The sequence below is a fragment of the Silurus meridionalis genome, chromosome 16 (assembly GCF_014805685.1).
Source record: "Silurus meridionalis isolate SWU-2019-XX chromosome 16, ASM1480568v1, whole genome shotgun sequence".
In the NCBI taxonomy this organism is placed as follows: Eukaryota; Metazoa; Chordata; class Actinopteri; order Siluriformes; family Siluridae; genus Silurus; species Silurus meridionalis.
In genome coordinates this window covers 3,247,699-3,271,004 of record NC_060899.1, presented here as the reverse complement: position 1 = coordinate 3,271,004, position 23,306 = coordinate 3,247,699, and the positions used below count along the sequence as shown (strand labels likewise).

Genomic DNA, 23,306 nt, shown 5'->3' with positions numbered 1-23,306 from the left:
ACCTTTTTTCCTCAAACAACTTTAAAATGTCAGAAGCCTATTATAAAGTACTGACTGATATATATTTTTTGGGGAAGTTCTAGTTAGATTATAACCCTGGTTTATAGGTTTTCCTGTACAACATATATTAGAAAGAGAGATGGGACTTTTATTTATATTTTTCCTGATCCGGTTTCAGCAATTATATCGTAATCAAGTTACGCCTTTTCATTATTAGCACTTCCGGGTTTAGATAATAAGCGAAAGTTAAGTATAAATTTTAGATAAGTGAATATGCTACGAAGTTTGCAGCCAAAATATTAGATTTTTTATTTATTTTTTATACAATGAGGATTGTATTTTCTGGAGAAATCCTTGACTGAAAGCACTTGAAGCTGGCTGGGGCAGAAAACAAGGGATTGTGGGTTATGTAGTTTTTTATGACGTAACTTTCTTGTGAAATGTATAAATTAAATACAATGTAAAAGAAAATCCTATTAATTTCTAAGAAAGAAAGAATTTAGATGCAGAATCTATAATTGGAAGTCGAACTACAATGTTGATAAGTAAAGTTTTTGATTAAGTGAGATGACGAAAAACTCGTTCGGATTTCGCTTCCGGGGTTTTCGAAATGACGCAAGGACCGGCTGTGACGCTAGGGGGCAGCGCGGAGACGGCGATGTGCGATGCCAAAAACCGCCAAAGACAAAAATAGAGCCGGCTTTCTGCAGGAGGGAGAAAAGCGCAGACTCAGCGGCGTTCAGTCACAGTCACACGTTATGGACGTCCGAAAGCGTCCGAGAGAAGAGCCGCTGTGCGCGGATATCCTCGGCACCCCGGAGAAGCGAAATGCAGCGACAGAAGACAACAATTTCAAGCAATGGGACACAGAGGAGATATGCTCTTATCTCCGACACAACGGGCTCGAAAAATGGGAGGAAAAGTTCAGAGGTGATTTACAAAAAATTATAATAACTTTTACTTCACCATAAAACCGCACCCAAAAATGCTATTTAAAAACAAATTCAATTTCATTAAATTTCTTTCTACACCCGTTCTCCGGCAAAAGCTCCACCTCCTGCATGAAAATCCTTTCACTGATTAGCAGCTGTATGTCGAGGGGGCGGGGCGTAGAGCTTCCAACCAATCGGAGCTCTTGTCGCAAAACGGATGGGAGAAAAAATCCCAACGTGTTATATTGTAATAGGAAAATAATAATAAAAGATAAGGGAATATATAATAATATTTGTTATACACAGGAAAATTATATTAATATTGCTTTTGTTTGCATTCTTTTAAATGACAATTATATGTAATTGTAATGTAAATATATGCAAATTGTTTAATAATGATGTAATACATTTTTTTTTTTTTTACATTGAAATCTTTATATTTGGATTATTAAAAGTGAAAGAAAGAAAAGAATGAGGGAGAGGGAATGGTGGTGAGGAGAAGGAAGGAAGTGAGATTTGGAGAGAGATAAAGAGGACGCCAGTAAAAGAGAAAGTAGCTTGAAGCGGTTTCTGGGGAATCTGGGGTCAAAGCACAGTGTCAGCCATGATGCAGCACTCCTGGAGCACAGAGGGTTAAGGGCCTTCCTCAGGGGCCCATGAGTGGAAGCTTGAAGATACCAGGGCTTGAACCTTTTGATCAGTAACCCATAGTCTCAATCATGGGGCCACTACTTTATTAGAGGAGACAGAGAGGAGAAGGAGGCAGAGATTGATTGATCGATGGATGTGTAGGTAGATGGATGGATTGATGGGGAGGCAGGGGGATCGATAGATGGATGGAGAGGGAGATGAAGAATGGGAGATTAAGAGATGGACAAGGAGGCAGGGAGAAAGAGATAAATAGGGAGGATGGGAGCGACCTTTACCCCAAAGCTGTTTTTTCCTCTGTTACTCTGGATAAGTTCGTCTGCCAAATGCCATAAATGTAAGTGTATTTGATATTACATAAGGAGTAATGGAACAGAAAGTCAGAGAGAGAGAGAGAGAGAGAGAGAGAGACAAGGACAGGCTCAGATTTCTATACTGTGTGTATTTCAAGTGTATTGGAGGTGAGAGAGACGACTCCAGAGACAGACAGAGCAACACTGTCCTCGATCGTCCTTTAAAGAGCGTGTGAATGGTTCATTATTCTGCTCCCACACCTCATATATTTTGTCGTGTGTGTGTTTGTGGGAGGGTGACCTTGCATGTGAATGTGTGTAAATGATTGTGCCTCTTGGTGTGTGTATCCACAGAACAGAAGATAACAGGAATCGGGGTGCGCTATCTCACTGAGCGCCATCTGGAGAAGATGGGGATAGAGTGAGTATGTAGTTGTGGTGTATGGTGTGTGTGAGGGTGCGGTTGGGGGTGTCTGTGAGAGATTGTGGTTGTTTGGGGATGATTTGCTAGGGGTGTGTGTGTGTGGCGTGTATGAGAGGGTGGTGTATGAGAGGGTGGATATGGGATGGGGTGGTGTGTATGAGAGGGTGGATGGGGTGGTGTGTATGAGAGGGTGGATGTGGGGTGGTGTGTATGAGGGGTGGTGTGTATGAGAGGGTGGATGTGGGGTGGTGTGTATGAGAGGTGGTGTGTATGAGAGGGTGGATGTGGGGTGGTGTGTATGGGAGGGTGTGGTGTATGGTGTGTGTGAGGGTGCGGTTGGGGTGTCTGTGAGAGATTGTGGTTGTTTGGGGATGATTTGCTAGGGGTGTGTGTGTGTGGCGTGTATGAGAGGGTGGATATGGGATGGGGTGGTGTGTATGAGGGGTGGTGTGTATGAGAGGGTGGATGTGGGGTGGTGTGTATGAGAGGGTGGATGTGGGGTGGTGTGTATGAGAGGGTGGTGTGTATGAGAGGGTGGATGTGGGGTGGTGTGTATGGGAGGTGGTGTGTATGAGAGGGTGGTGTGTATGAGAGGGTGGATGTGGGGTGATGTGTATGTGTGTGTGTTTGTTATATTTGTTCTATAATATAATAACAGATTTTAAACACTGAAAATTGCGTGTTGTTAGTGGTTATATGATGACTCAGCTCTTTTTGAATAAAGTGAAATGTTATTTCCGGTTCTCCTTCTGCGCTCGCTCTCGCTCTCGCTCTCTCTCTCTCTCTCTCTCTCAGGCCACTTGGCTGCCGTCTACAGATCCTCCACTGTTTCCTTAAACTCCGGCAGTTTTCATCCGAGTCCATGAAGGTGTGGTGTTTTTTTTTTTTTTTCTGGCTTCATTTCACTGTTCTGTAAACCAAGTTTTGTTTTCCTTATACTGTAATTAAACAAGGCAAAAATGTCCAAAAAAAACCCAAACTCAATTCAACACGTCTCCTTTCACTGTAGCCACAGCTGCACCGCTCGCATGCATCATCTCTAGCAGAAGCATCGAGATGAACCAAAATGACCCCTTTTTTTATGCATTTAAAAAAAAATTAATAAAAAAAAATTTGCATTATTTTTTTCTGGGGATTTGAAATGACACCAAATTGTGTATTTTTGTGCTGCAGGAAGGAAAACGCATAAGTCTCAAAAAGTCCATCTTGTATCTGCGACCAAATCAATTTATTCTCTTCTGTCCGTCATCGTGTATTGAGAAAAAAAAAAAAACTATTCCACACTAATATATCCGACCATCCGATCAAAGGACTTGAAAATGCAGACGTTATCAGACGCCTTCTAGAGGGTCCTGGAGTAAACAAGTTAAAATCTGATTAGTTAAGCAACATGGATGTCTGCAGTGTTTGTCAGTGAAGGCCTTAGTGCAGTTCCGGTTAATCACGTGATGTGACTGCTGACATCTGATTGGATAAAAAAATCTAAGGGAAACTTGCACTTGAGAGAAACACTATGTATCGAAGAAAATGGTCTATTGGGAATCATTTAATACATAATAATAGACAAAAATATATTAAAACATAAATCAGTGATTCAGAGAAGGTCTTGCTGGCCCTGACTGCCACTGAAATATTCTCCATTTACCATCAAGGAAAGCAATAGTGTGTTTTGGGAGAAAGTGGGCGGGGCTTCTGGGAATCCATCCCTAAATGGCGGAGAATTGAATTAAACAAATAGCAAACATTCTGTTGGAATTTTTCACTTTGCTTGCACAACCTGTATTAGTTATCAGTAATGGAAAAATAGAACCGTAATAATAAGTTCTGCTCGTCCTTCAGGTGTTCAACGATCCGATTCACGGCCACATCGAGCTCCATCCTCTGCTGGTGCACATCATCGACACTCCCCAGTTCCAGCGTCTGCGGCACATCAAGCAGCTGGGAGCCACGTACATGGTGTTTCCCGGAGCTGCACACAACCGCTTCGAACATTGCATAGGGTGTGTGGGTGTGGGTGTGGGTGTGGGTGTGGGTGTGAGTGTGTGTAGACATGTCGCAGGAAGTTAAACCAGTTTGTCTGGATTTGATTTTGTATAATTATAAAGACTCGACGTGCAACGTACAACTGAAACCATATTTTATTAAAGATAATTTTATTGATGAATGTAACGATTCAGCACATAGGACAACTCTGAAGAACGTGTATATATAACCAGATGAGCAGATTTCATGATGAACTCTGTAGCTAGAGCAGGTGCATGCTTGAAGTGCATGAAAATGCAAATATCCCTCTAAATTTAGTCTCTTATATATTTAAAAAAATGGATGCGAGATGAGATGCTGTCGTGCGTTCGACTCGAATTAGTCATTTAAGCAACGCAGAAGGGATGTTTTTTCCTCTATTGTTATTGTTATATAACATTTCCTGTTTATTCCTGTGTCTCAGCGTGGGATATTTAGCAGGTTGTCTTCTCCAAGCTCTGAACCAGAGACAACCCGAGCTCCTCATCACCAAACAAGACATCCTGTGTGTTCAGATCGCTGGCTTATGTCATGACCTCGGTAAGGACACACACGTCAGACATAACATTATAAGATTTTAACATTATGAGCGGTGAAGTGAATAACACTGATTCTCTTCATCATTGCACCTGTAAGCGGGTGGGATACATTAGGCAACAAGTGAACATTTTGTCCTCAAAGTCGGTGTTTTAGAAGCAGGAGAAATGGGCGAGCGTAAGGATTCGAACAAGTTTGACAAATTGTGATGTCTAGACGTCTGAGTCAGAGCGTCTCCAAAACGGACTCATTTTTAAAAGCATAAAATCACGAAAGACTGCTGCAAAGTGCAAAAAGTGATCGAAAAGGGTTTAGAAAGTCTAAATGTGTAGTAACAGTTTGATGAAGAATCAATTTGACTGGAAAAACAATCAGCTGTCCTGATACTTTTATTCATATAGTGTATGTATTTATGTAAAATTTCTAAAATGATGTTTGCTGTTTTCTATGTAGTTTTGATTGTATTTAGGGAAGTGCCCAGGCCCGATACAATCCAGCACCTATTACTTCCAGGATCATTACCCTTTCGTGTTTTTGATGCGCTCTGATTACTAACATTTCTCTGAATGTTCTTAATGTTCACTGCAGTGTTAATAACAGTGTGATGTAGATCCTGTGTGGCACAGAGCCATGTCCTTTAGACAAAGCATGAGTCATATAGGAAAGAAAACAGCATTGTTCCAGAATTGACTCCACTTCCTATTTCTTTTGTCGCATCATGAATTTATTTATTTTTTATAATTTTTTTTTTTTTAAACTACTTCTTCTTCTTTTTTTTTGTTACAAAACCAAAATGGTCATTTTATGCTCTTCGGCAGGTCATGGTCCCTTTTCCCACATGTTTGATGGAATGTTTATTCCGAAGGTCCGACCTGGACTGAAATGGAAGGTAAGAATTTTAAAACGAATAATGGCAAAAGTTTGTGGACACCTGACCGTAAGATTGGTGTATGCTATTTGTTTTTCACATCCCATCTTTCATTCAAATTTATGGAGCTGGATTTGTGTATTGGGGGCTTTGTCATTCTGGAACAGGTTTTAGGTCTCCTAGTTTAAGTGCAGGCGAAATTGAATGCTTCCAAAGACGTCCATATTAAAAAGTCTAGGTGTCCCGATACATATAATGGATTTGTACAGCGTGCATTCGTTTTTATTTTTTTATTTTTTCCTCTGAAGCATGAGAAAGCATCTGTGGAGATGTTCGACCACCTGGTAAAAATGAACAATCTGGAGGATGTGATGAAGAAGTACAATCTCTCTCTACCCCAAGACCTTATCTTCATTAAAGAGCAGATTGCTGGGCCTCTGGACTCCTTTTCCTCCTCCTCCCCCTCCTCCTCCTCAGACATGGTACAGCATCTGTGCGATTTCTACTCACTGCAAAATACCATGTAATAGCAGAATAACTGATGTTCAGTTTCTCATTTTCTCACTAGTGGCCATACAAAGGAAGAACAGAGGAGAAATCGTTCCTGTATGAGATCGTAGCTAATAAGAGGACCGGCATCGATGTGGACAAGTGGGATTATTTTGCGAGGTGAGATTGTGAATTGAATCCATGCTCAGGGGCCCAAGATTTGCAGTTTTGTAGATACTGGGGATTGATCCTCCAACCTTCAGTTTCAAGTGTGTTAGTAAAGTCAGGTAGGTGAGGTAATGAGGCCTGGGGTGCGGTCAGCCTTCACATTTATCTTAAAGGTGCTCAGCTCTATAGCAGGAGATCTTCCACTCCAACTCATGTAAACTATATCTTCAGGGAACTGGTTTTGTTCACAGTGGCATTGTCATGCTGGATGTAAGGAATTTGGATAGAAATAAAAAACAAAACAAAAAAAAAACCCCACTTGACCAAATTTAAAGGTATTTTTGTTATTTACATTTTAAGATGCTTTTAATGACTAATTTATGACATAGCATGGAATTAAAAATAGGAAACAATAATTGCAATAAAAACAGCTAACTTTAGATATATACATGAAAACAAAATAAGTAAAATGAATGGCATAATGTGTAAGTTTTATTGGGTTTAAAGATCTTTGACCAAATAAAATATTTTGAGATTTTATGTATGTGATATTGCTCCTGTGCAATTTGGACAACAGCAAATGTATTATTACTATTATTATTATTATTATTATTATTATTATTATTATTAATGTTTTTCTTCCTTAAACAGAGACTGCTATCACCTGGGCATCCAGAATAACTCGGACTACCGTCGCTTCTTCAAGTTTGCTCGAGTGTGTGAAGTGAAGGGCAAAAAACACATCTGCACCAGGGACAAGGTACAAGCCATTCCCACAATGCTTTGCATTATTTTGACCTACTTAATGGTTCTTTTGCCAAATCTATTAAGAACAAAAGTGATTAAGGGTTAATAGAGCAGGTGCTAGTGCTGTATACTAATAAACTGTCATTCTTATCAGTACTCTGCATTGTTGTGTGATCATTAGGAGCATTTTATTTTCACTTTCGTGTTTTAACATTACATTAATAGGTAATGTTTTCTTGCTCCACAGGAAGTAGGTGATCTGTATGACCTGTTTCATACACGGAACTGTTTGCATCGACGTGCTTACCAACACAAAGTGGGTAACATCATCGAGGTCATGTGAGTACACGCACCATGTTGAGAAAAATTTACACTCAGACCCACAATATTGATTTTATTGGAGCTAAACCAACTGATCGATAATGAAATTCGTTGTCAACAAATGCCGTTATCGATTAGTTGGGCTGCTCAAGTTTCGGTTTAGGGTGACAAGATAATACGGTAAATGGAGGGCAGTACAGGGTCAACCGACAGCAAGTTGTCCGAGGCATTAAAGCATTTTATATCAAACGCAACAAAGAAAACTGTACCTGGAAGTTATGTAAAGCGGAGTTTGTGTGGGATGGAAGTACCACAGTGTTGCACAATTACGTGAAAATAAAACAGGTGAAGGTGAAACACCAGCACGATGAGCAGAAACCGTTTAATCCTGTTCACTGTTTTATATACAACTACAATCTCAATACCAGAACCACAAAAAAAAAGCCATTAATTGAAATCTGACCAAAGTCTAGCTTCTGTTTATCCATCACATGCCATTTGGCAACTGTCAGGCACTCACATGGGTTGATGTTGGCATTTTGTTCAGCCTTTGCTTAGCTTTGCACAATCCCACCTCAAACAGAAAAGGGAGGAAAACAAACACAGAGATAGTGTTTGCATTTATTAAATGCGTAGTGCGAGCCAGAACAAGTCTTTGCACACAAACGCTCGTAAACACACACATTGAACTTTAATACAGGGCTATAAAGTATTTTTTTATTTCCCAGTCTGTCACAAGAACATTGGAGGCACTCAAGGACGTCTTTGGATGTGCTAGCATAAACTTTTACTAGGAGACCCAAACCTGCTTCAACATAATGCCCCTCTATTAGCGAGCTCCATGAAGATATGGCTTACATGGTTAAAATGGAAGATCTGTCTATCTAATTAGGGTTTGGTCACTTCACCACAGAACCTAAACAGAGTCCAACAGTGTGATGTGTGTTTGTGTGTCAGGATAACCGAAGCTCTGGAGAAGGCAGATCCATACATTCGGATTCGCGGTTCTTCTGGAAAGATGCGCAAAATCTCCGAAGCCATCGATGACATGGAGGCATACACTAAACTCACAGGTCAGATTTGTATCAGATTGCCGATAACACGCATCAAAATCATCCAAAAAGCGTAATATCAATATATTCTAATCATCAAATCAGCCAGTTCTTAATGACAGTATTGCTGACCATGCAAAATGTTTTTTAATTCAAACGAATAGAAAATAATAATCTTTGCTTTAAGACTAAATGTAACTTTCATGTACCTGTTTCACATCAGTAATAACTGGGTGTGTGTATGTATTAGTATGCAGTTTTTTGTTTCTAAACTCTCGACCGCTCTACAGATCACATTTTCGAGCAGGTCCTGTACTCGTCTGATCCGGCGCTGATCGAAGCTCAGACCATCCTACAGAACATTCTCTGCAGACGCCTGTACAAATGTGTGGGGCAGACAACTCCTGACACTCACTATGAGGTCTCACAGGTCAGCTCACAATCTTTGTGGAATTACAGTCACCTGATTGATTCGGGTTCCTGTATAATGACATTAAGGACAGCAATCTTTGGTTAAAGGCATGCAGACGGAGACACGGACGATTTCAGTTCAACTTCATTCAGTCTCACTCTTTCAAATGAAGTGCAATAAACATGCTTATTAAAATAGTGTGTGCAGATGCCCGTTGAATAATGTTTTTCCAATAGGTCATAATGTCCCGTGTGTGTGTGTGTGACATAACTATTATATCCTGTCCTAAATGACTGTGTTATTAAGGACTTTTACTGGCAGACAGGGGCGTAGGCGATTTCACCTTGATTTTATTTGCCTTGTTCTTTATGAGGTGCAATTATTATGAAGATGAATCACATGATGGTTTAACTGGTTCCCACACCCAGGTGTGTGTGTGTCATGTGGTTTTTTTTTAGGGGACTTAAAGTTTGCTGAGAAACGTACAGACGTGGCCTTGAAAATGGAGGCACACAGATCCATGGAGATGCACAGACACACAGATGTTTTGAACTTGGTGTTTAGTCTCACTCTTTCCCATGAAGTGCAATAATTTATGCTTATCAAGATGGATCACATGATGGTTTAACCTCCCGCACCCAGATTACAGCTTTTTGTGTGTGTGTGTGTGTGTGTTCTCTCACTAATATCGACACAACACACCCTATGAATTACACTCATAGAGCAGTTGTCTGTAAATAGGCGTCTTTACACACACAAATTAATGATTAGCAAATACTGCTGTTTTAATAAGTATTATAAAATTTTAAGACTATTTTATTTATAACCTAGTTTATTAATTAAAAAAGGTTTAATTTTTTTATAATTTTTAATGTTACATTTTTATGGAATATATTTATATAGTATTAAAAATAATACTACTATTTCCTACTACTATTGCCATTGATGTTATTTATAGTTACACAATTATTAATATTAGATAATTAAATGCTGTACATTTTGCAGGATATTATATTTATTTTCATGTAATTATTTTATAAAAAAAAAAATGTAACCAAGATAATGTAGTAATATTTTTTTATTATTATTAAAGTCAAGGACAATACTGATTTTAATTATGATTGAGCTTTTTTATTATTTTTTTATTTTTTTTACTAAGTAAATGTTTAATTTCATGATTTCTGAAGCATCAGTGTTTCCTGTTTGTTTTCTCTCAGGCGATGTTAGCCGACTGGTCTCGCGAGGTGTCTGAGTGTAAACCCGATGGCGCGGACGTGGATTTGATGCCCGAGGACTTTGTGGTCAGCGTAAGTGAAGAAAATCTCTAATTTTTGTCTGAAGCAAAACCAGACAAACCTCTGGTGCATGATGTAGGGCAGGGATGGACAAACTAGGGCCTGTACAAGAAGAACAAATGACAGAGTTCCCGCTTCCCGTTAGAGATCATTGATATGACGAACACATGGCTGTACTGCATCATCACGAGGCATTCAGATGTTGTGCCAACTCCAGTTGTGTCCCAACTCATGAAGAGTTTAGACATTGGAATTGACATTTTATGAGTTGCTCAGGTACTCCTGGTTCCACAAGGAACACAGAGCCTGAGTCTCTGTCTGCTGTCTCTGTCTGCGCCTGTGTCTGTCTGCGCCTAAATCTCTGTCTGTGCCGCCTGCGCCTGTGTCTCTGTCTGCGCCCGAGTCTGTGTCTGCCTGTCGCTGTCTGCGCCTGTGTCTCTGTCTGCGCCTGTGTCTCTGTCTGGGCATGTGTCTGTCTGCGCCTAAATCTCTGTCTGTGCCGCCTGCGCCTGTGTCTCTGTCTGCGCCTGTCTCTGTCTGCGCCCGTGTCTCTGTCTGCGCCCGTGTCTCTGTCTGCGCCCGTGTCTCTGTCTGCCTGTCTCTGTCTGCGCCTGTGTCTCTGTCTGCGCTGCCTGCGCCTGAGTCTAGGAGTGTGTAACGGTTTGGAAGAGTGACATTGAGAAGTGAACTAACTTTCTAATGCTGTGGCAGGTCATTTGTATGGATTATGGAATGAAGGAGAAGAATCCTGTGAACAACGTTTACTTCTACTGCAAGAACGATCCCACTAAAGCCATCAAGATCCGCAAGAACCAGGTATGCTGAGTTTTGAGTCATGCAAGTATTATTAAGAAGTACCACTTCTCTTGTTCATTCTCTCTCCTTTCCTCCTCATTTTATGCAGATTCTTTCTTGTCTTCTTCCTGTTCCTTCTTGATCTTCTCCTTTTTGTCTTCCTCTTTTTATCTTCGTCTTCTCTATTTTTTCCTTGCTTTTCTTCTTTTTTAATACTGTCCCATCCTGATCTCCTCTCTCTCTCTCTCTTAAGGATCATCTCTATGATTCACCCTTCTATTTTTTTTCTGTTCCTCTGTACCCGCCTGATCTTTTTCCCTCCTCTTTTTCTTCCTTCTTCTCTTTTTTTTTATTTCTGTACTTCTTTCCATCTTGTTTCTATTCATCCTCTTTTCAATCATAATCCCTAATCCTTTCTTCCTCTTTTTACTCCTCATCCATCATCTTCTAATTATTCTTGTTCTTTCTCATTCTTCCTGCTCTTTGCCCTCTTCCCGCTCCACTTTCTTCTTCTTTCTACTCTATATCCTCTTCCACATCTCACCACAATCAGTTATTCTCTAAATCCTCCACCCTACAGCATACAGAATACCCACAATGCACTGGGTTTTTAAAGGTATATTTTGAATGCATACTGATTTGAAGGACAGATGAGGATGTAGTGCAGTGAACCGGAACACACGGTCATGTGTTTCTCTCCTGCAGGTGTCCAAGTTGCTTCCGGAGCGTTTCGCCGAGCAGCTGATCAGAGTTTACTGCAAGAAAACAGACGAAAGGAATCTGGAAGCGGCGAAGAAATACTTTGTACAGTGGTGCATGAACCGAAACTTCTCCAAACCACAGGTAAATCTCAGATCCCTGCAGGTGTTTCTTCACACAGCAGATAAATGAAAGCAACTGACTGTGTGTGTGTGTGTGTGTGTGTGTGTGTGTGTGTGTGTGTGTGTGTGTGTGTGTGTGTGTGTGTGTGTGTGTGTGTGTGTGTGTGTGTGTGTAGGATGGCGATGTCACGGCCCCAGAGCTCACTCCACTAAAGCGAGACTGGCAGAATGAAGACGACGAAGAAAGCAACAGTGACTCGGATGTCCGAGTTCCAACGAAGGTCAACGGCGGAAAACACGTAAAAATTAACCTGTTCCAATCGCCGAAAGAGAAACCGAGCTAAAGTGTTTGCACCCCCTGCTGGCAGGATGACAAAAATGCTCAGGCTCTTTTTTTTTTTTTTTTTTTAAATTGTTTTATTATTATTTTATTTGAAGGCTTTTCCTCTCAACACCATAACTTTAACAGTGTTTCTGTTAGTGGCAGTAAAAGGCAGGAGGTGTGTATTTAATGCTTACGTATTAATGCATGTCAATATTTTAAATTATATAATAAATAATAATGATAAATTATAATAATAATAAATATAACAATAAGGCTGGGTGAAATTACAAAAACATCACAACAGCAACTGACTGATAAGATCTATGACCTATAGGATAAAAGATTTATAAAAACTGAAACTGAACACGAATAAATTCTAAATGAAGAAAACTTTTAAAAAATTGTTAAAAAGAAAAAGACACCAACGTGACTTTAAAGTCTGTGTCTCATTTAAATGTAAAAAACAAAAAAAGCTTCCAGCTAAGAAAAAAACATTGAGAGAAAGGCAAGAATTGAAAAGGGTTCCCTGAAAATATTACAGAGCAATAAAAACAATCATATATATATATATATATATATATATATATATATATATATATATATATATATATATATATATATATATATATATATATATATATATAATATTTATAAAAAAAAAAGTCTAAAGCTTGTAAATTGTCACTGCAAAAAAAACCCCGAATCAAATGGCTTCCTAACATCATGACTTTCTGGTTATGAAAACTTAGCCACACCCACATTCTTTCTTTTACCCTGTACTAAATGGCATAATGGCATGGAGTATTATTTTTATTATGCTTATTATTGTTTTATTATCTGTGTCGGTGTGTGTGTGTGTGTGTATATATGTGTGTGTGTGTGTGTGTGTGTATATATATATATATATATATATATATATATATATATATATATATATATATATATATAAAATTATCCATCCATCCACCCCACCCAAAGGTGTTCAGTAGGGTTGAGGTCAGAGCTCAATAGCAGATGATCTTTTGATTTTTGTCATGCTGGAACAGATTTGTCTCCTTGTTCAAGTGAAGGGAAAATGTAAACGCTGTAGCATCCAAAGACGTCTTTCGATTGTGCGCCTGCATTTTTGTGGTAACAGTTTGGAGAAGAACCACACATGGCTAAAAAAGTCAGGTGCCCCAATACTTGTCTTTATAGTATTATTATTATTATTTTTTAGTATATTATTTTTATATATTTTTATTCTACTGTTTACTGCCACCAACAGGAAATGTTTGTGTAAACTGGCTGCTCTCTTTTTTGTGCTTCTCTTTTAAACTTTAGTTCTCTTTTTTCATCATAACCTTTTTCAGTTTTTTTCCAACTTGATTTAAAACAGAATCATGTCTTTGCTCTTTAGCAAAATATCCTCATGTCCTAATTTGAGTGAGAGGTAGAGTCCAGGGGGTGGAGCCTGAACCACATTCATTCAGTCAATCTTGCACTTTTACTGCTATACTTTCTCCATGTGCATACATTATTTATTATAATAATAATTCAAATACTTTAACATTGTTATGCAGCTCCACCCTTAAAGGAAACACCTGTCACTCGTGTCATGTGATCTACCTCTGTTACATGCACGTGAGGTGAAAGAGTAACATTATTCACGTGTCAAAAGCGCTCAAACAATCCGAGGACGTTTTAAATCATTTTAGTCTCATCCTGAGACACCAGTGTCAGCATTTGTATTAGTTTTGGTCGTTGTTGCTTGTTTATCTTTTCTCTGCTTTCTGGAGGTCTATACATGCAAGCAGGTGTTGCTGTGACTACATTTATGTGTGTTTTTTTTTTTTTTTTTTTATAACTCCACTCCTATCTTATGTGAAGCAGCAGCTCTCTGTATTCTGCACACTGTGGTCAGTCTATGGGACTGGATTTAATTATCAGCAATTATGTCAAAGGGTGAAATATATTGAAAAGCAGAAAACATGACTGTTTGGACTAAAAAAAAAATATAGACCTCCGAGGGGGGAAACGGTGTGAAGTGGGATGGGGGTTAGACAGTCATCAGAAAAGTGTTTGGGGAAAAAAAAATCTAATAAAAAAAAAATGCAGAGAAAAGATATAAAATAATATTTGCGTTACTATCAGATTTCTTTCTTTTTGTATCAAGACTTGAAATCTGTCCAGTATTTTTGTTGTTTTTAGAATTTTTTTATTTTTAAACCCTAATGTGTGTTTATTTAATTTTTTATTACTACACTCTTGTCTTGCTGCAGGTTTTTTAGAATTATTTTGTAGCTCAACTATGGGGAGGCTACTTACACCAAACATCATGGGGGGGGGCAAACTTTTGCACTCAGGCGTGACAATCCTGCACAACAAATGCTTTATACTTTATTCATGTACAAGCGCCACAATTTTTTCATTTACAGCATTTGGCATATGTGACTTACGATAATCTCATGAATACATCCGAGCTGTTGAGGGTTACGGGCTACAGCAGTGGTGCCTCAATGGTGCTGGGATTTGAACTCATAACCTTCTGATCAGAAATCCTGCATCTTAACCTCTGAGCTACCACCTCCCCCACCATTTTGACACAAAGAGAGCAGTCAATCATGCAACTGTTTGGAAGCCCCACCCCCTTTTTTTTTTTTAGCCTTTGATCTCATACTATGACGATTTTTTTTTTCCTGGGGTTTTCTGTTTACAGATTTTCTTTTTATTGCCCTTTGTATTTATCGATGTGCAGTATCTTAAAAAAAAAAAGCAACACCACCACGACAGGTATTTCATACATACGAATGGTGCAAAAAAAAAAGAAAAGAAAAAAGAAAGTATAGGTTCCTGCCTTTATTTCTGCAAATACAGTGAATGCAGAAGGCATCAAGTTGATTACTGTGGACACGTCGTGACACTGATAAACGTGTTCCACTTAGCACTTGACATCGAAATATGCAAAGTTTTGCAGCAGTGCAACACATTATTACTCATATTAATAGTTGAACACTCCTAAATAATAGGCAACAATTGCAAAACTGGCTCTCTGTTACAATCTGCTATTAAAGAGCATTTATAAGAATCCACATCCATCCTATTCTACATTCATATATCATGTATATAAGTGAAGGAAAATTTCATTCTTCTGCATCCAAAGGTGTCCCAATACTTTTGGCCATACAGCATATATTCTGGGTTTGAGTTTTAATGCGCTGTTTTTTCTGCAGCAAGGATTTTGTTCTCAGGAATCCTTTTTTTTTTTTGGGTTTGGATTCCACTATTAGCCTTGATGCACTTGAGTGTTACAGGATGTGTGCGGCTTGTATTTTATATATTTAAAATCTACACGATTAAAAGTTTTGATGAAAGTGTAGTGGTGATTTTGGATGTAGGTATTTAATAAAGTGGGAAGGATTGAGAGTTATCCTGTTCATTTCTTTAATGTACATTTGACACCATGTTTGAGGTTTGCTTGGTTGAGTTTGTTTGGCATTCTAGAAAAATTATCCATATTTAAAAAAAAAATTTTTATAAGAATTTGTTTAAATTACTTCTTTATTTTAAATCACAGTTCCATCCCTATTTCTTCCTATATCTTTTAAAACATCTTAAAACATTCAAACATCTTTCACATTAAATTAATTTTACTGTAGTTATTTGATAAATGTATATTATGTGTAGTTTTTTGTCTTGGTTGCAAACATGCTATGGGAAAAAAATTTGCTTTATTTTGAATCATCGGTTACAGTTTTGAGATCAGAATTATGTAAAATGTCATAAATACCAGATTTGATGGATCTAAGATTTCCAGGAGAAGTAAATCTTTCAGAATGTTCAGTTTGGTGAAGTGAAATGAACTGATGTGGAATTAAATGGAGTCGGTCGAATTGGAAGAACCCATGAGGTGAGGCGATGTCACCCTTCAATACTTTATTTTTGTATTTCAAACACTGTTTCCATCCCATATATATATATATAGAGAGAGAGAGAGAGAGAGAGAGAGAGACAGTATATAGATATGTGTGATTAGGTAGCAATAACTTTTTCACAAAGGGCCAGATAGTTTTGGATGACATTTTTCTCCTCAATAAATTATCATTTAAAAACTTGGGTAAACTTTGTATAATGCTAAAATTAGTTTGATGATCTGAATCATTTATTCATCACACTGCACACAAGTGTTTAGCAGCTACCTGTTTAGAAACTTGTGTGTGGCTTTGTCCTGAATCACACACTTGAGAATGGGGACCCGTGGTGGGTATTTGGGTATTTGACCTTGGAAAAACTTAATGCCATGTTTGGTTGTGTTTTTGAAATGTTCCATTTTTATTCATGCGCAATTCCACAAGTAGCAGCCCTGAGAGAGCGCCCCCTACAGAAAGAGCTCCTTCATTTCACTTGACTTCATTACAAGCTTTATTCCAATGTACATAAACAGTAGCGAAGCTTCATGATTCATTTATTAATTCATTATTATAAAAAAAAAGACAACAAAAGGTTGCATTCCCATTTCCTACTCTTCTACACGTTATCAAACCTGCGAAATAGCAAAATAAGAACAGCGCACGTTTATAATGAAAGAAAAAAAAATCCTTTCAGTAAAAGAACAGGAGCGAAAGGCTTAAGAACAATCTTGACAATTATTTACATTCAGAAAGCTTCGCTGATTCTTTCTGGGGTTCTGCTTCGCAACTCGTCTAATAAATCTATTAAATACTAGCAAAAAAATAAAATAAAAGAAAGTGGTCTGATGTTAGGCTTTACAGCTCGGCATGTGCCGACGTGCTCAGCTAATAATCACGGTTTACGATATTAGCGTGACCTGACATTGTCCTGCTTTCATTACTCAGCAGTTTAAACACTAATAAACGTCTGATGTGTTTCATTTAGGATTCATCTTTTCTTATTCATTTGTATCCCAATCGCTCAATCTTCAGCTTTGATACAATCTCTGTTAGCAAGATCTGTCAGGTTCGATAGCTATATATAGCTACATATACAAACATTGACACACAAGCATATGACTCTTAGTGTTAGATTTATATTTCTTTTGTAATGACTAGCCATCTAGCTCATTTTTATTAGCCCAGACATGCAAATGTGACTGCTGAACAGGGAAAAGAAAACATAAGCTTTTTCTTGCTCGTCAGCTTGGATACAATCACAGTTTGGCTTTCGAAACCCTAACCTTTAGCTTACACAACTGACTAGCTAAATAACACACGCTAGCAAGTTCTGTTAGGTTGAGCTACATTAGCTAGCCAAATGGAGTTTCTGGTGATTGACGGACACAAAATTGTAGTAACATTTGCTGAGTTCCTAAAAGGTTGTGTGATGTTAGTTAGAAAAAATGGAGGAATTAACGTTTCTGTCATGTTGTCCACATTTTGTTTCAGAACAGAGATGCCCAAACCATGCCATTTATGAGGAAAGGAGAATGCCGTTGACACAGATCTTTATTTCTACATTTACATAACATTTTATTTTATTATTTTTACTCTAGGAGAAGCTCCTAAGCACCAGCTTCATGTCCTTATAAGAGGACACTGATCTTACAAACACATTGCTGTATTGTATTTGAACTCCATTGTACTATAAATTTATAATAATAATTTTAACTAGAAAACTTGAAAATAAAACTGCATTAGTTACTCAGATTACAAATCCATGACGTCTATCCATTAATTCATAAATAGTATGGGTTTAAAAATGAGGGGAATAACTTTAAATGACAGTTTGGCATAATGCAGTATTTCTTCTGCTCACAACCCACAACCAAGTTTGATTTTTGGCCTTTCGTAGTATGGGCACCTTTGTTCTAGAACATTCCTTTAAAATTCCTTGCTAGCTAGATGTTAGCCAATCCATGTTTTAGCATCTTATTATTAAAACAGCTTTCTCATTCGATCCCTTAAATGCCACTTGATTTATAAAAACAAGCTACCTCCTTCAAAATTTCCCAATCGAAACTCATAGTTCATAGTTTAAATAGTGGCGCTATATTATTATTTAAAAAAACTACGAAATACGATATATCGTCCGACTCATTTTCTCGGCACATGCCTAGCTGAACTACGTTTTAGTAACTCATGCTTGCCGTTATCTCAGATGGACAGATTCACGAAAGACAGATGGGAATAGAAAATGAGGACAGAACAAAAGAGCCATTGCTCTGTAAGGCATCATATTCAAATCTCAGCATCAGGAGGGTAATAAAACAGGCACCACCTTACAGACAGATTCGCCATATCAGTGAGATTCATGCGCTTAGCATCTGCGAAGAATAGAGCTCAGTTTGCATTCACAGAAATGCATTATGTTTTTTTAAAAAGCACAGATTTTTGGCTCTGGACATGTTTTTGCCTAATAGCGAGTAGCAACGAATACACTACTGAACACCCTGCAGATGACAACACACAGGTAATGATACACACATATACGATTCCTGAATTGTTCAAAATAAGATAAACACGTCAGACGAGTACCCACCGTACATGGAGGCATATAGGATACATATGCTGCTATGGTACAGTATGGCATCATTTTATAACCCTGAAAATAATATAAACATGGCTAAATAATTGGCCATTAATGTAAATGTAAATACAAAAAAAAAAAAAAATCATCTGTATGATGAAAGAAATACACGTTTTGCATTAAAGAAATGTAAAGCAAATATATATATAAAAAAAGTTACATATAGTGAAAAATAATACAGATCTGCTTATGAAACATTTATATGTATGAACAGAAAAAAAAGTGTAAATATGTATATTATTTTATATTCCTAAGAAGATACATATGCTGCTATAGTACAGTATAGTATTATAGAATGCTGGATTGAACATCAACTAATTATTGAAACTAAAATATGTCTATTGATGTAGGATGAAATAAAAAAAAATATGAAATTGAATTTTTTTTTTTTTTACGAAAATAGTGCAAAATAAATATGAAAGACAAACACGATAATTGTGGCACTAAAGCAAGTGTAAATATACAGTATATATATATTTTAAATGTATATATTAAATTAAAAACATGTCATTACCAGTCCTTTAAGTATCTGTCACTGATTTCTGGATAATTTCTGGCTTATATATATATATATATATATATATATATATATATATATATATATATATATATATATATATATATATATATATATATATGTATGACGAGATGTACCACAGTTAAAAAAAATTAATTTTTATCGCGTTCCTTATGAGCACATGGACGTGTTTGTATTATTTCACTAGTACACTGTATGAGCATGCTAATATAATGTTGCCAAAATTTTCCATTTTGGAAGGAATAATCATAAAAAAAAGACATTACAGCATTTTTTTCGTGTGTAAGTTAGTATGGATTATTAATGTGAAACGATTATCGCATACGTTTTGCATAATAATTTGTTTTCCTGTGTCATGGAGGGTTTACGGAGGGGGTATTGATGGGAAATGTTACAGGAGAATATGTCGGAAAGTGCGCACACAGGTTGGGATGGGAGAAAAGGAAGGGCATTCATTGTCACGCTTAGCTGTAAACCTGAAGAAAAAGAAGACAGCGTTTGTAAACACTAATCTGGAATGTTGTATATAATCGTGTCTTTAATGAAAGGCCTGGAAAGACTAACGAAAGATCACATCACATGACTTTAATGCCACAGCTCCACCCTGACCACGCCCCCTTCATTAATATTCACCTCTGATTAGTTTTGTTAGTCTCATAAGCCTGTATTTATATAGCTGTATCCCAGTTTGGAGTGTATCCGACGTCCATGGTAAGACGTAACACACTAATACAAACCAGTTACAAATAAAGAGGTAAGGAAAGGGGGCGGAGCTAGAGCTATAATTTGTGGGCGGTCATATTGTGTTGTATGAAGAAAAGCTCAGGTGAGGCCACTGATGGATTAAAGTCTGCCCAGGCCTTTGGATTAATATATGTGTGTGGGGGTGTGTTTGTGAGTGGGCATGTGTGTGTGTGTGTGTGTGTGTGTGTGTGTGTGTGTGTGTGTGTGTGTGTGTCTGGGTGTGTGTACATAATTGTATGACTGTGTGTGCTTTAAAAACAGTTGTTGGCAGTGATGGAATATTATTCGGCCTTAAATGAAAGTTAATATACGGCGAATAAATGACATTTGTTTAATTATGAAGGAATGAGAGTACTAGGTCAGGTTGATCTCTTCATCTCAGTCTCTCTCTATTGTAATACAGAGGGGTGGTGTCTCAGTTGCCCCCGAGGATGCCGGTGACGGAGGTGGGGAAGCTGCCGCTCGGTGGAGGGTGCATGTTGGGGTTGGTTGGTGACGGGACCCCTGAGCTCTCTTGCTCTCCGTGGGGGTATGGCTGCGTGTCTCTGCGGCCGCTGTACTGCCCGATGAACGAGCCGTCCTCGTTGAACTGGATGTCCACGCTGTCTCCGTATTCCACCAGGCTGTCGTCGCTCTCGCGCTTCAGATCGGGACACAGGGATCGCTGGCTGAACGAACGCTTCTCGTCGTTGTCGCTGCTGAATAATCAAATAGGCACAAATCAAATCGGGGCCGATAAGACAAACAGACAAACAGACTGACATTCATCAAAATTCGTTTGTAACAATTTATTATTATTATCATTAATATCATTAAATTATTATGATGAATAGTAGTGTTCAGCAGATACAGGCTTTTTATAGCGAATAAACTGATTATCTGGCTAACAGACATATATTAGGAATAGTAGATTTACAGATTCGCATTGATTTAATAAAATGTGCATCGGATACAAGTTAGCATTTGTATCACAATGCATAATTTTTTTTCTCCACCTGTAAAAAAAAAGTGTGTATATTTATACTATATATATATATATATATATATATATATATATATATATATATATATATATATATATATATATATATATATATATTTATTTATTTATATATATATAATTATTAGTAGATGCACTATACTTTTATTTTGTAGAAAGTGAGCAATAATTTGTGACCAATATTTGATATGTAGATTAATTTCTCCTCGCTAAACTGTTTCTCAACTATATGTCATATATATATATATATATATATATATATATATATATATATATATATATATATATATATATATATATATGTGTGTGTGTGTGTGTGTGTGTGTGTGTGTGTGTGTGTGTGTGTGTGTGTGTGTGTGTATAAGGGATGTGAGTCTCCATAACTAAACAAATCCATAACTTCAAATACGATGCAATTAAAAAATATATGATCTGCAATTCAATATGGTACAGATAGATCACTTTCATTTCTTTGGTTCAGACAAACAGCTAATCATCAATTTACTTAAGTGCCTTCTGACTTCTAACACATGCTCCTTTCACAATCACGCCTTTGTTGTGCAAAAAAAGGTTCAAATTAAACCAGACGTTCCTTTTCTGTTGTGTCTGCAGGAAGATGCAGCTCTACCTCTGCCATGTTCATCTGTATCAATGTGACTCTCAGATATATATAAAATACTGTCATCATCAAAATTAATACACTGGCATGTATCAGGCACTAAGAATAAAACAGATTAGAACTGGGAAAAAAAATTAAGGGAAAAGTAGAAATAAAACTGTTTTAATTGGAATAAGGATAAAAATAAGCTCTCAGGGATGACCACATTATTATTATTATTATTATTATTATTATTATTATTATTATTATTATTATTATTATTATTATCAAACATCAAAACTTACCTTTCAAGGGATCTGCATTATTGTCAGCATTTTGAGAGAATAAAAATATCGTCAGGCAAAATCTCTACATGACGCTACACAAGAATGTTCTTTAACGGTGAGACAGTTCACTTTTATACTGTATGTAATACATCCTCTTATTACTGCTTTTAAAACCGTCACAATCATGTTTGTTTCATAATTTACACCAGTATCATTGTCTCTAAATTAATAATTCCTGCTATGAACTGAGTATACTTCTCTCAGCCAATCAGAACACAGCATACTGATTTCGGCCCAGCAGAAACTCTAATCAAATAACAGAGGAGTTGTTCCAGGTCTGAGAGGAAGGCAGTGTGGTACCTGTACTCGCCAAATGCTTCATCCTTCATGGGTTTCGCATCCGAGTCCATCTGTCCTTCCTCTTTATCTTTAACTGGAATAATGATGAATAAAGATGGAGGAGGACAGATTTAAATGAGAGGAAAATCATAGTAGGAAGTAAGTAAAACAGAAAAAACGCCTTTGTGAATTAACATATTGCAGTAAACTAGCAAAAGAATAAAAAAAAAAAAAACACTAGGGATTGTGTCATTATAGGAGACAATTCAATAACAGGGTACTGTACTGTGGCCCAAAGTAGATTGATTCCATTACATTTTATTTGTATACCACTTTAAACTATGGACATTGTCCGAATGCAGCTTTACAGCATCATTAATTATTCCATCATTAATAAGAGCCAGCAAGCACTCCTTGAGATATATGGTATAGGTAAGAAACCTTGAGAGGAACCAGAATTCTGTGACACCAAATGTCTATCCATTTTAGTTCCATCATTGTTGAGGGTCTATGATGATGTTGAGCTATTTTCTGGTTCCATAACCTCAACTGACTATAAGACTGTAGGAAGATCATCACTCATAATCTTACATTCCAGTGCTCATGTTAGTTCTCACTCTCCAGTGTTCTGTATTGTTTAAAAGATTTATAATCACACTCTTGATGTCACCCAAATGAGGATGGGTTCCCCTTTTGAGTCTGGTTCCTCTCAAGGTTTCTTCCTCATAACATCTAAGGGAGTTTTTCCTTCTCACAGTCACCATAGCTGCTCATCAGGGATAAATACACATTGTTCACCTTAACTGTTAAATTCTGTAAAGCTGCTTTGAGACAATGTCTGTTGTGAAAAGCGCAATAGAAATAAACTTGACTTGACTTGACTTTAAGCCACTGTAGCAAACCGTCCACACTAATCACCAGTGTTGGGCAGTAACGCGTTATTAGTAACATTTAAATTTTGAGTCAAATGTAAGCTGTGTCTTTCTGGTTTCGAAGGTCGTGTCTACTGCGATAAACAGCAACTCCAATCTGTCGAAGCTCCTCCAGAAACTCCATGCCTCAACGAAGCTAGAAGCTAGAAGCTAACCCGGTGTTCTGTTCTACATTGTTGATAGTTTTCATACTTAAG

The 23,306-nt window shown here is 37.5% G+C and overlaps 2 protein-coding genes across 7 annotated transcripts in view; one reads left to right on the top strand and one right to left on the bottom strand.

The window, feature by feature from the left end:
- The first annotated feature begins 574 nt into the window (after positions 1 to 574).
- On the top strand, positions 575 to 12,733 carry samhd1 (SAM domain and HD domain 1). 2 transcript variants are annotated; one of them, XM_046868844.1, is made up of 16 exons: positions 575 to 930; positions 2,228 to 2,294; positions 3,093 to 3,165; positions 4,137 to 4,297; positions 4,744 to 4,859; positions 5,675 to 5,745; positions 6,033 to 6,206; positions 6,293 to 6,393; positions 7,033 to 7,141; positions 7,376 to 7,467; positions 8,407 to 8,522; positions 8,792 to 8,931; positions 10,131 to 10,220; positions 10,920 to 11,024; positions 11,709 to 11,846; positions 12,001 to 12,733. In XM_046868844.1, exons 1-16 carry the CDS (start codon positions 666 to 668, stop codon positions 12,166 to 12,168), a joined length of 1,986 nt encoding a protein of 661 aa, XP_046724800.1. In that variant the 5' UTR covers positions 575 to 665; the 3' UTR covers positions 12,169 to 12,733. The 2 variants fall into 2 exon arrangements, with proteins under 2 accessions (XP_046724800.1, XP_046724801.1); XM_046868845.1 differs by lacking the exon at positions 575 to 930 and adding an exon at positions 1,805 to 1,917.
- A 2,239-nt stretch (positions 12,734 to 14,972) lies between these two features.
- The window catches only part of l1camb (L1 cell adhesion molecule, paralog b), a 56,358-nt gene continuing 48,024 nt past the window's right edge, over positions 14,973 to 23,306 (bottom strand). For 4 of the 5 annotated variants that reach the window (XM_046869318.1, XM_046869316.1, XM_046869320.1 and 1 more), the window contains 3 exons: positions 22,199 to 22,271; positions 21,857 to 21,868; positions 14,973 to 20,651 (listed from right to left, as the gene is read on the bottom strand). In XM_046869318.1, coding sequence (XP_046725274.1) covers positions 20,369 to 20,651; positions 21,857 to 21,868; positions 22,199 to 22,271 — 368 coding nt within the window. In that variant the 3' untranslated portion in view covers positions 14,973 to 20,368. The remainder of the gene's footprint in view (positions 20,652 to 21,856; positions 21,869 to 22,198; positions 22,272 to 23,306) is intronic. The other variant, XM_046869319.1, reaches the window with a different exon arrangement.